Source organism: Pseudorasbora parva, chromosome 19 (genome assembly GCF_024679245.1).
Source record: "Pseudorasbora parva isolate DD20220531a chromosome 19, ASM2467924v1, whole genome shotgun sequence".
Classification (NCBI taxonomy): Eukaryota; Metazoa; Chordata; class Actinopteri; order Cypriniformes; family Gobionidae; genus Pseudorasbora; species Pseudorasbora parva.
Window position 1 is genome coordinate 31,751,113 of NC_090190.1, and position 13,435 is coordinate 31,764,547.

The 13,435-nt window shown below is 38.6% G+C and overlaps 1 protein-coding gene across 2 annotated transcripts in view; it reads right to left on the reverse strand.

Annotated features, from left to right (window-relative positions):
* Positions 1-140: 140 nt before the first annotated feature.
* The window catches only part of ago3b (argonaute RISC catalytic component 3b), a 31,528-nt gene continuing 18,233 nt past the window's right edge, over positions 141-13,435 (reverse strand). The window contains exons 9-19 of one of the 2 annotated variants that reach the window (XM_067424983.1): positions 13,093-13,212; positions 12,808-12,930; positions 10,757-10,890; positions 10,473-10,657; positions 8,534-8,693; positions 8,320-8,410; positions 7,716-7,910; positions 7,480-7,614; positions 7,279-7,380; positions 6,920-7,119; positions 141-4,591 (exon numbers count right to left, since the gene is read on the reverse strand). In XM_067424983.1, coding sequence (XP_067281084.1) covers positions 4,483-4,591; positions 6,920-7,119; positions 7,279-7,380; positions 7,480-7,614; positions 7,716-7,910; positions 8,320-8,410; positions 8,534-8,693; positions 10,473-10,657; positions 10,757-10,890; positions 12,808-12,930; positions 13,093-13,212 — 1,554 coding nt within the window. In that variant the 3' untranslated portion in view covers positions 141-4,482. Of the gene's footprint in view, positions 4,592-6,919; positions 7,120-7,278; positions 7,381-7,479; positions 7,615-7,715; positions 7,911-8,319; positions 8,411-8,533; positions 8,694-10,472; positions 10,658-10,756; positions 10,891-12,786; positions 12,931-13,092; positions 13,213-13,435 lie in introns of both variants that reach the window. The other variant, XM_067424982.1, reaches the window with a different exon arrangement.

Below are 13,435 nucleotides of genomic sequence, written 5' to 3' on the forward strand. Positions count from 1 at the left end.
TTAATTTAAGTTAACATTTTTCTTTCAAGATTTATATTTTAAGTTAGCATCATTTCAAGTATTCTTTTTTTTTTACATTTTAGTGAATGACACTGAGCTACACACTCCTGTCTTGTTTACTCTTGCACAGTAAGCAAAAATGCATGTACATTCAATATTTATTCATATGTATCATTTTTTTGTCAAAGACAAACAGTTCAAAAGACATATCCATCAAAGTTTGCACACATACATTTTAATTGAAATATCGACAATTAAATAGAACAACCAAATAAAAAGACCCAATGAAAGACCACAATTAGAAGGGTTGAGAAAATAAAAAGAGACAAATATATATTTTAAAAATGGACAGTTCTGTTATCAATCATTAATATTATTTCATCACACCCTAACTAAACCGTTACATCAGAGCGCTGAATGTGTGTTGCATCACAATGGAAAGAGTGCTTACTTTAAAGATTCCTACGAAGCTCCTTCAAGATGAGAAGAAGCTTGCATAGATAAAAAATAGCATCATTTTAGAAATCCCCAAATCAACCTGATTAAACATGCTAGCAAATGTAACAGTTGGATTCGTGAAGTTCGTTTATGAAAAGGTGTCTAAAGTTGGAATATAAGCCAAATATTTAGTGACGTTACCAATTGCGTTATTGCTATTTCATAATGTATAGAGAACAAAGATTTGACACTGGTTGTTACAAATGAATTGGAGACAAAACAATAAAGAGAAAATATCACTTGGGCTAAGTTTTCAGGCTTCATACAGTATAGTCAGTGCTTGATCTATTCGTTTTGCAGTGCCAGATCTTTACAAAAAGTATAACCCTTGTAGAAATTTTGGTCCAGAGACCGCAACTGGCAAGCTCTGTGATTTAATGTGTTCTTGGCGAATAAAGAGGCACAATCACACCCACACATACGGTTTTAACACTCTTAAACACACATTTTACAGTATATATATATATATATATATATATATCAATATAACTTCAATAGGCTTGCTGGGCCCTTAAAAGGGATTTTATCTGTCTGAGAACAGCACCATCAGAAAAGGCACATTCCACTAGCTCATCTGCCCAAAGGATGAATCTTCACCTCAACAAAGTCAGGAAAATAAAGTCAAGCAGCAAATACTCTAGGCTTGAAGAAAACAATCTATTCAGACACCAATAATATGACGAGTTCACAGGCTACAGCGCGTTCTCAAATGTGCTTGTGTGCGGATTGCCCTGTTTCTAACAAACTAAAATGGAAATATCTGAGGCGGTACCTTCATGTTAAGTCGATAAAGCGTGAGAATAAAACGAGGACGAAGGTTCATCCCTTTGTGAGCAACGTCATTTCTGCCATAAATACCATTAGGACGATGCGGAGACACTCACAAACGACTTTCAGTACGAGACGAATCTACTAGTCAATAGTCTATTGCATATTAGCCCAATTTATATTAGTCGCTTTCATGATTAACATCACTATCTTTCATAGACTTTGTTAGCAAAAATAACTGATGTGCATTATGCAGTTCTGTGATTTTTAAAAAATATACAAATACACTTCTCAAAATGCTTTAAGGTATCCGCAGTCCAGCTTTAAGCCAAGGGGTGGAGAGTGTCGCGTCACAGTTGTAGTGGGAGGGGCCGTTTAAGCCACACCCACTAACTAGAATAGCACCACCCCTATGCAATGCCCCACCTACTTTTTTTGCAGTTTATTCTGTGGCAACTTCAGAAGGCTGTGTAAGCTGCCATCTAAAGCCAAACATGCATATGGGCGCAGGTTCTACTGATCACTCCCCTTATTCAAGTAAGTTCAAATGCTGGTAGCGGCAGAGAAGTAACAGTTCTCAGCACGTTGAAACAAAAGAAAGAGAGCACCGAAGCAATTTGACATTAGCGCAATTATTATTCTTTTTTTTACAGAACTAAATTCCAGTTAACTCGCTAAAACGGTTATATATAAAAACAAGTATGTGGGTCTGGTAATTTGCCAAAATGGAGTATTTCTGTTTAGAAAAATAAGCGAGCTAACCGAACATCACACTCAAAAAAAAAAAAAAAAAAAAAAGGCTCTAAAATCCTGGTGATACACTCCAAGACAAGTATTCACAGGAAATGTGGAGCAGATAGAGATACGTGTGGTTAACATCCTCCGAATTACAGCACCACACCTCTTAGCACCTCGGGCGTTTCGCCAAATCTTAGAGTGTACAGCTTTTTAAGTGCAGCAGTATATTTGTCAGTTACATCTCATGCTCTCTCTCCACATATAAAAGCAGATGTAGTTATGTTAAATAGCAGCTCCACTGGTCAAGATGTATTTGTGGCTATAGGGCGAAAAGACCACAGTGCCATTCACATTAAGAGCGATGTGAAAGTGTGCCAGAGGCCACAGAGTTAACAAATATAACCTTCCACCTAAACCACAATCCAAATGCCTTTACTCAATACTCCCTACCACCCCTGTATTCGGAGGCACATTGGTTTGGTCTGTGTGGAATGCAAGTTGAATACACAGGGGCTATGAAAAAGCAGGGGTTTGAAGAAAAGAGATCCCGATAAAGTGTTTTAAAGTTCAAACGAGTGTTTGAAAAGTACGTTTAAAAATTCAAAACGAACATTTGAATATTCAAACGTTCAAAAGAAAGTTTAAAAGTTCAAAAGGACGATTTGAAAATTCAAAAAGCCTTTGAATGTTTGAATGTTCAAAACAAATGTTTTAAAATTGAAAAAGACAGTTTGAAAGAAAGAAAACAACCTAGGACTTTTAGTAGGTTCTACGTTAATTCAACGCATCAAATTGCCATTGACAACAAAATTACCTTAATAACAAGTTTCAATAGCTAAATATCTGTCCAACTGTACGTACGTCACTTACTTTAAATATATTTATTTCAAACGTACCCTAAAAGAATTGCATTTTAGGGATAATTTCTATAAAACAGGCACTTTGTCTCATTTGACTTTTTACATTAAAAGGTTTTTTCCAAGATCTTAATAGCAAACTGAGCCCATACAACATCCATGAGAGTAACCATCTCGTCTGTAAACTCAACTCATCATTCCAGCCATAAAAACCTGCCATATCCATGGCGTTCAAGTTCACTTACACAATGCCACATACAACAAAACATTTTTAAATGAGATCATTCGCTCATAAGGTACTGTATTGTGTAATGAAAGTCTATGACAGAGCCGTCAATAATTGGCTTATTGCACTAAAAGGCTTATGGGACAGTTTTTGTCAGTTCACAGGGCTAAAATAAGAAACTGATAAGTTAAATAGATAATTTACAGATGCAAGTTAAAAGCAACATTATAAATAAGCTCAAAGAACAAATGAGAATGAAATGTCTAACAGCTGTAAAGCGAATATTAATGGATAACAGGCCTCTGAGTCGCCTTGGGTGGAATTATACGTACAAACCGGCACAAGGCATTCAACGCACATACATAAACGTGCTTGACTACGTGGAAACTTTTTACCAACCCTTGAGTTTCAAAGTTCAACTTTTGGTGATTCTGCAGCCCTTAGCTAATCTGTCACCTCTGCTTACTGAGCGAGCCGAGAAGACAACCGTCGGGAACCAATAGGAACCGCAAGGTGCAAAATGTTCCGGGCAGTGCATGGACCAGAAAGTTAATGCATCACAGAGGTATAAAGAATCATTTGAAAGACTGTGGAATTGGAAGAAAAGTGGTGCCTCCAATGTTCGAAAAGCAATAAGACATGGACGCATAGTAAAGGAGATGGAAAAAGAACAAATATGGATCTTCGACTGGTTGGGACAAAATGGAATGACATTTCAGTCGTCTTTTTTGCTGCTGCTAGATTCGATTTTTCTGGAGAAAAAAAAAAAAACACGATTTACTAGTTACTGATACAATATCAAGACTGGTCACAGACTAGCGCAATAAACGTCCAGAGGAACAGTGCAGGACCTACAGTAGGATGTCATGGCAAACTATTAGCAAAACCTTGCACTGCCCTCTAGTGGCATTCCTCCAAAATCCGGCTTCACCAAACCTAATAGAATACTAATCCTAAACCAAGTGTTCCAAAGACAGGTTTCAAGCCGAACCTGAAGATATTGATGTCCAGCTTAATGTGTTTGATTAACTGTGAAGCTGAACTCTGTAGACAAAATCGGCCTGTCCTAAAGAAATAACACTGCCTCATTTGCTGACCTAGCATGATTCGATCGAGCAAACCTTTAAGCTTGGTTTTGTCACCTAAGCAGGCAAAATTAATAGTTAAACAGATCTACAAACCTAATAAATAATGGTATAGCTGCATTCGACATATTAAAAACAATCAGTAAGCGAAGGAGATTGGAAAGATTGGCTGTTTTTCTATTGCATAACAGTGCTAGTTCCTCCTGTAAGTTCTGTTACATTTGGTTCTCTTTAGCAGCCTGTGATTGGGAGAAGCCATCCTCCGCTAAGTGCACGATGACCGGCGATTGACAGGTCGGTGGAGGCGGGGCTAAGCAAAGTACATGGTCCTCAGTGTGTCGTGATGGATCTGCACAGCTTTGGCCAGGGCCTGAGGATCTCGGCCGTTACTCTGGCCCGACACGTGACTGCCTTCCGCGCTGTGAAAGAGAAGAAAGCAATGATCAGAGGCCTAAATGTACACTGAAATAATACATTTTCCCTGACAAGCAAGGAGATACAACTTTATACAGTATGTACAAAACCAATCAAAAGTTTGGGGTCAGTAAGATCTTTTTTGTTTTTGAAAGAAATTAATACTTTAATTCAGCAAAGGTGGTAATTTTATTTAATTTTTCCATCCAAAGTTGCAAATTTAAAGGGTTAGTTCACCCAAAACTGAAATTTATTTAATTAATGACTTACCCCAATGTTGTTCCACACCCGTAAGACCTCTGTTCATCCTCGGAACACAGTTTAAGATATTTTAGATTTAGTCCGAGGGCTGTTCTTTGAATGTAAGTGTATGCCCACTTGCTGTCCACGTCCAGAAGGTAATGAAAACATCATCAAAGCAGTCCATATGTGACATCAGTTGGTTAGGTAGACTCTTTTGAATCGTCGACAATACATTTTGGTCCAAAAATAACAAAAAATACGACTTTATTCAGCATTGTCTTCTCTTCAGTGTTCCACAAATAAAGAATCAGGTCGTGAATCATTATTTGGATCGCGTGTCAAACTCATAGACAGTAAAAGAAATGGACAGAGCGTTCCCATAGACTTCAACGGCAGAAAGTGAGGTTGATTAGAAGCACTCACTTCCTGATGGCTGAGCGAACTGCGCACGCTCAGACTGAGCTTGACGACGTATGTGACGTGAGCAACCTGTCTGACAGTTGTAGGTCTTCTAGCAGTTGTGGAAAGTAAAATCTGAATCACGTTGTTTAAATATTTCCTCCCACTGCTTTTGGATCACTATGGGCTTCTCCCCATTCTTCTCCCTTGACTTTAGTGGACTTTATGTCTCCACGTCTCCCCGACTGTCTCATAGACAGTAAAAGATTGTTTCTGAGCGTCTCCTCCTGTCTATACGGTAATTTCTCAACTGTGCGACAGAGTCGCATTGTTTATGACGCAATCGTTAGCCTATTTTTTACAAAAACAGCTTCTACGGGGCGATAGTGTAAGATACAAGGTAATGGAGCCTTTTATGCATTGTCGTGTTTCTTTAGAAATAAACAATGGACAAATGGAGTCTTTAAACGCCTCAGATGTAAAGTTATTCATTGTCAAAGTGACTCAAAAATGAATGGGAGTCAATGGGATGCTAACAGCAGGTGATGGCTTGGTTAGCAATGGCCGCCCCTATGGGTGGAACGCTTTCCGAGTGCTAGATTACCCTCTAAGAAAAAGACAATGCTGAATAAAGTCGTAGTTTTTGTTAGTTTTGGACCAAAATGTATTGTCGACTCTTCAAAAGAGTCTCACTAACCAACTGATGTCACATATGGACTACTTTGATGATGTTTTTATTACCTTCTGGACGTGGACAGCAAGTAGGCATACACTTACATTCAAAGAACAGAAAGCTATCGGACTAAATACAAAATATCATCGAGGATGAATGGAGGTCTTGCGTGTGTGGAATGATATTGGGGTTAGTCGTTAATGAAATAAATTTTTGACATTTTTGGGTGAACTAACCCTTTAAAGAAACACGCTGAATTTTTGGGACTTTAGCTTATTCACCGGATCCCCCATAGTTAGACAAGTCCATACATACCATTCTCATCTCCGTGCGTGCCATAACTCTGACGCACCCATTCATAGCCTAGCTGCTTAGCACAGAGACTGGAGGTAAACGGCTTCACATTGTGTAATAAGACCGACGGAAAATGAAAAGTTGCAATTTTCTAGACTGATAATGGCTTGGAACTATACTCTCATGTGTGCTAAGCTAGGGTAGCGGTGGGTGCTGAGTTATGGCATGCATGGAGATGAGAATGGTATGTACGGACCTATCTAACTGTGCGGGATACGGTGAATAAGCTCAAGTCCCCAAAAGTCAGCGTGTTCCTTTAACGTATATGCAAAATTGGAATATCACATAAAACATTTGCGAAATAAAGCACCAAGTCCATCCAGTCAGAGAACAAAACAACAAGAGAACAAAATTCTTGATAAACTGCCTATAAATATCACTAAGACAAATGGAAGTTGATGCAATAGGAGAAGCCAATATTTATGATACATTTCACCTGGTTAGGTGGTTAAATTGAATAATTCAACTTGCTGATTTCCAACAGACACTTTGAAACATTAAAATGAAGGATATTTTGGCTCACTTTAACAAAGGAGCGCCTATGGCAACCAAGAATATGCAAAGCCTATTCAAATCAAATTGACTGACATCTTCTAAAAGCCTTTCACAACTAGAATGTCTACTTCCTATGTACCTAGACATCATCAACCAGTAAGCCACTCACCTGTCATGCTCTTTATCCACTAAATGGTAACGGGCTCTAAAGGCCACCAGGTGGGCATAGTAGGCGGGTGCAGGGATGGAGACGGAGCGGGTGCAGCGCACGTATGTGTGGCACAGCTGGTAGGTCAAGAGCTGGAACTCATCGGCTGTAAAGCAGTTGTCGTCCCATAGCACATGGTAATGTGAAGGTCGGCTTGTACCCTGGATAAATTAGGTTAAATAATCATTTCGATGCAATAGGCTCACTTCTTCCAATTTATGTAATTGTGAAAGCAATTAATCACTCTATTAATCAATATAGCAGGCAATAATGCAGTAAAAAAGGCCTAAATATGCACTCATGGCTGTGTGTGTTCGTACCTGTATTCCAGCATGACTGCACAGATAAAAGTCAAATTCATAAGGATGGGTGATATCAGTGTCCACTGTGGTACCTGCTGGAATGTTACCACTCCGGCCCACCTTTAAAAATAAATGAATAAAAAATTAGGTCAAAGTGAGTGTGCGAGTTACAAAAGCGAGAAAAAGTGAACGTTTTCAAGACAGCTCTCTCATATTTACCCTCTCAGTACGGTCAGCACAGAAGAGACGAGTGTGGTGACGTTTCTGTACGACGATGTAGGTGATTCCCGGTTGATATTCCTTCTCAAGGCTGATACAAGCTTCACGTATGGCCAGCAACTCATAGTACAGCACCTAGAAGGAAAGACATAAGCATATACTTTGAAAGCTGTGCGGACAGAAATTGAAGTATACCCGGGGCTTAAGGGAAGAGAGTGGGCGCTGGACAATCTCACCTGTCTGAACTGTCCCTCAGACACACCATCCCTGTAGAAGATGATTCTGGTCGGTTTGTAGTGGGTGGACTTGTAGAACTGGATGAGCAGCTCTCGCACCATTGATGCCAGGTCTTGAATCACTTCCTGTCTGGGCCTCTGGACACGGACTGTAGCACAGTACCTGCTGGGATGAGCGTCCATGCTACCCACCACCTGTTCAGTGACAAATTTGAAGTGAGGAGAGGGAGAAAAATGGCAGTGCTTCTTTTAAAAAAAAGAAATATTGCAGTGCTTATAAAAAAAATATTTATTTTTTAGTTTGTGTCCTCGTGATCTTTAATCAAAATAACGTCCTTCCCTTTTTGCATTGACATCTCTTATGACAGGAGAACCTGTCACTTACAAAGGATGTCACAATAAAGAATAAAAGACTAAATCTCAACTTCCATTCCATGCCAATAGTAAAATATCCACAATGTTCAACAATTTTCAGGTTCTTTATTATTAGTATACGATTTGAGATGTTACATGTAAATTAGTTTTTTCACAAATGTGTATGATGAGATGAAATTGTAAAGTATCTGATATGAAAGGTGTGTATATATATATGGTCTGTTCTCACAGCTGCAATGGACGGTTTCTTGCCATCTCCTGCGGGCGGATGAGTGACATCAGCTCCCAGAAAAATGACAGGCTGCTGGAAAACAGTTGGGCTAAAAAACAAACGATACAAATTCATACAAACAAGGTGTTAAGTACATTTGTGTGTTCTAACCAGGGAATCAAGTTCAAAGTGTAAATGGAACAGACTTTCAATTCGCTTTGATTTCTCTTACCGCTGATGAGGTACCAATATGTTGTTGATGCCGCCAAGTTTGACGTTGATCTTGAGGCACAGGTTGGAGAGGGTCTGAGGGGAGGTCTTCACCACATTCTTCACCTGAACGCACTGAGTTGCCATTCCCAGAAGAGTGTCTCCAACACGTTTTACTTCCGCTGGAGAATGAGAGGACAGACTTCAGTGCAACAGCCAACAGCTCATGGGAGAACGGAGATTGCCTCAAAACATGTACACTTGTGTTCAAGGTGTTGTGCAAATCATTTAATTTAATTTGACATTGGTACAGACAGTACAATATCTTGCAAACATCTGGGTGTCAGCTATATAAACACATTTTCTGTGCATTGTTCTGTATAATACAGAATCATATTTCATTACAATATACATTGCATCCGGTAAAGTATTCTCAACGCTTCTCAATATTATATATAAATAAATAAGTATTCACATCCTTTGCCATGACACTCAAAATTTAGCTCGGGTGCATCACATTTCCACTGATCATCCTTGAGATGTTTGTACAACTTGATTGGCCAAACTGAGCGATCAAGGAAGAGGGCCTTAGTCGGTGACCAAGAACCTAATGGTCACTCTGACAGAGCTCCAGCATATCTCTATAGAGAGAGGAGAACCTTCCAGAAGAACAACCATCTCTGCAGCACTCCACCAATCAGGCCTTTATGGTAGAGTGCCCAGACAGAATCCACCCCTCAGTAAAAGGCACATGAAAGTCTGCCTTGGAGTGTGCCAAAAGGCACCTGAAGGACTCTCAGACCATGAGAAACAAAATTCTCTGGTCTGATGAAACAAAGATTGAACTCTTTGGCCTGAATGTCAAGTCTGAACCAGGCACCACTCATCACTTGGCCAGTACCATCTCTAAAGTTAAGCGTGGTGGTGGCAGCATCATGCTGTGGGGATGTTTTTAGCGGTAGGACCTGAAAGACTATTCAGGATTAAGGGAAAAATGAATGCAGCAATGTACATAGACATCCTTGATTAAAAAAATTTAAACAAAAGAGTGCTCTGGACCTCAGCTTGGGACAAAGGTTCATCTTCCAACAGGACAACATATCCCCAAGCAAACAGCCAAGATAACAAAGGAGTGGCTACGGGACGACTCTGTGAATGTCCTTGAGTAGCCCAGGCAGAGCCCAGACTTGAACATGTTAGAACATCTCTGCAGAGATCTGAAAATGGCTGTGCACTGACACTCCCCATCCAACCTGATGGAGCTTGAGAGGACAATGTGAGAAACTGTCCTGAAATAGGTGTGCCAAGCTAGTAGCAACATACTCCAAAAGATTTGAGGCTGTAATTGGTGCCAAAGGTGTTTCAACAAAGTATTGGGCAAAGTCTGTGAATACTTAAAAACGTGATTTTGTTTCGTATTTTGAGGAATATGAATATGAAAATATAATATAATACAAATGTATATATATTTTACAAAAATATTATGCAACTGTTTTCAACATTAATCATAATAATAAACGTTCCTTGAACACCAAATCAGCATCCTGTGACAACGAAAACTGGATTAAACACTGCTAGAAACTTAGCTTTGACATTACAGTAACAATAAATACAATTTTAAATACATTTTAAAATTAAAAATATATTCGACAATATTACGGTTTGTACTGTATTTTGATCCAATATAAATATAAAAAAAGGGACTTCTTTCAAAAATGTTTTAAATCTTACAAATCACAAAAATGAACAGTAGAGTATATTTCTTTAGTTTTTTTTTGGCTGTAAATATTTTTTTTACTAACACATGCATGAACAAAACCTTAAACAATGCATAGTTGAATCAGAGGATTAATATTATATTGATTCACAGTAAAAAGTGCAAGTCATAATCCAAGGCCACTAATCTAATCAAATCACAAAAGCACATTAACACAAGCACGAATCTGTACATATATAGTTACCATAGACAGGAGTTTTCCCAGGCAGTATGACGATGATGAGTTGTAGGCCAGCGTAGGTGTTTTTCAGGTGACGGAACATGGGCTCCACATTATCTGCTCCCTGAGCGTATTTGCAGAAACATGGCTGGCCCTGTATGGGCATCCCTGCATCCTTAGAGATCTTACGCAGCTGGTCTGTAAAGCCCCTGCAAAAAGACAAAGAGAGATGCTTTAATATTTCTGTTTTAATTCCAGTAATAAATAGTGCTTTGTTAATGAGCCCAAAAAAATGGAGAAAGCTTTACTTGAGAACTTCCTCTCTGCACTGTCTCTGAGTGGCAAAGCAAGCAATGGCCCACATCTTGATCTCCACGCCAGTGTGAAACTGCTTGCCTCTCATGTCCCACACGCCATGGCTTGGGGTGGCTACTGTACGATTCTGTAACACGTATACACAGTTGCCTTAATTTACTGATATCAAATAGTGTACAAACTCAGACAGTATAGGATGCTAATGTTCGGCCAAACTTTAATTACAGTATACAGTGATACAACAGCTGGGCAAACTTGTAACTTTTTTTCATCACTTTGGGAACTTTAAAGGATAAATGACCCTAAAATGAAAATTCTGTCATAATTTACTGACCCTCATATTGTTCCAAAAATGCATGAACTTCTTTCTTCTGCTGAAGACAAAATATATTTTGAAGAATATGGGTAACCAAACAGTTGATGGGACCATTTACATCCATCTTAAGGAGAAAAATAAGTACTATGAAAGTCAACGGGTGCCATCAACTGTTTGGTTGCCAACATTCTTTAAAATATATTATTTTGCATTCAGCAGAAGAAAGACATTTATAGAGGTTTGGGTGAGTGAATCATACATTTTTGGGTGAACTATCCATTTAAAGCAAATACTAATTGTTGTGTTGTGAAAAATATATTTTAGTACAATACCAATTAGTTTTGTTTCCATTGTTTCAAAGTTAGAGTTAGCTTAAAGAAGTGATGATCATTTAATCAAATTCTTGAATTTCGTTATTATATTGTTCAACAATACAATACAACAACATTATAAGTCTTTGTTTACAACAATAATCACCATTCATGTCCACTGCATGAAAAAAAGCAGCTTAGAAATTTATCTTTGGATTTTTTAAGGTTTGGAGCTTGGGGTTTGCAAAGACATTAGAATAAGTAAATGATGACTTCCAATTTTTTTAAGTAATTACCTTTGTTGGGTTTACTATCCCTTAGTTTACCCCCCCCCCCCCCACAATTATACATTAAATGCTGCTCCCTATAAATAGCTACACTTATTCACAGTAGTTACACCAAATCATACAACAAAAACAGAAAATAATCTTCTTAAAATATAAGAAAAGAAATCGTATTTTCCAAATGCCAGCAAGCAATTGAACATGAGCAACAAACCTCATTCCATTTAAAGCAACAGACACAACAATTAAAGGACCGTTCACACCAAGGACGATAACGATAAAGATATAGTCAGTGTTGGGTGGTTACTCTAAAAAAGTAATTAAAAACTAGTTATGAATTACATCTTTAATAGTGTAATTAGATTACTGTACAAATTACTCTCTCCAAAAAGTATTTAATCACTTTCTAAATCCCATATCAACCTCGACCAGTTAAGTGATTCAAAGATAGACATTAAGCGTCTTTTAATTAATTTGAATAAATGATATAAAACTACATAAATTTGTCTTATTAACTGACTAAAGTGTTACAAATGTGAGAAGGATACATTAAAACAAGAGTTTTAAAGTTAGACTTTAAATTAGTTAATTCCACTATTGTATTATACATAATTGTTCTACAGTCTACAGTATTTAGTTCAATTACAGTAACTGCAATTTAGTTACAGAAAAAAATAAGAGTAATCCCTTTTTAAAGGGAAAGGTAATTCAATTACAGTAACTAATTACAACACTGGATATAGTTCTAAAAATCGTTCGAAATATAAAGGAATAGTTGAGTGCACATAATTTAATAACGACACAGAGAAACAATTTCGTTGGAATAATTTTCAGAATGATTGTTTCAGCTGATGAATGATAAAAACATTGACAGCCAATCAGAGCTTGAGCATTTAAAGCAGCAGACAATGTAACCGCAGTGCCATCGTCCACTGGTGTGGATGCTAATAGTCATCATTATAGGTACCATTCTAGGTGTGAACGGGCCTTTATTAGCATACATAATAATTATAACATTAAATGTTAAATCTAGACACAAACCATGCCCAATTTCTAGCCTTCTACTCAAACACAAACAAACATACGGCACATGAGTGAAAGGGGACGGGTACCATAAAGTGTTCAGAGCTCACCCTGCCGCCGTACTGCAGCATGGGGGCGGGCAGGACGCGACCCGTCACCTCCGCCATCTCGTCCCGCACACGGAATTGGAACTCCTGAACGAAGGGGTCCGAGTTGTAGTTGGCACTGCGCACCTATGATTTGAGCAAGAGATTTATACATGAGAGTTGGGGCACGAGCCTTGTGACAGTGCTGGCTTTCCGCCATCTTCCATCATAAAGACCAGCAGAGATGTCGCGGAGCATCTTTTCTTTATTGCGTTAGTGCAGCATTAAATAGCGAAATGCTGAACTCACCAGTCTGCTGATCTCCTCTTGTCTGTCCGGTGCCGAGCGAGCCGTGGCTTTGATCATGGTGGAGGTTTGGTTGTCAGTTAATTTCTTAATGCAGCGCTGGCCTGCCACAATGTTGCACACCTGAGTGGTGAAGAGTATGGCCAATATGGGCATCATTAAAAAGGATCAAGACATCTTCTAAAAAAAAAAAAATCTTCTAAAAGTGCCGTTAAGTGTCTAGAAATGATGTTCAAAAATCCACAAATCGGGGAAGAGATGGCAGCTGCCATCTGCATGTGTGGAAAGGAAATGGTAGCCAGCTTCCTGCTAACGTACAGTAAGTTATCAGATCTCTTGACTCTCA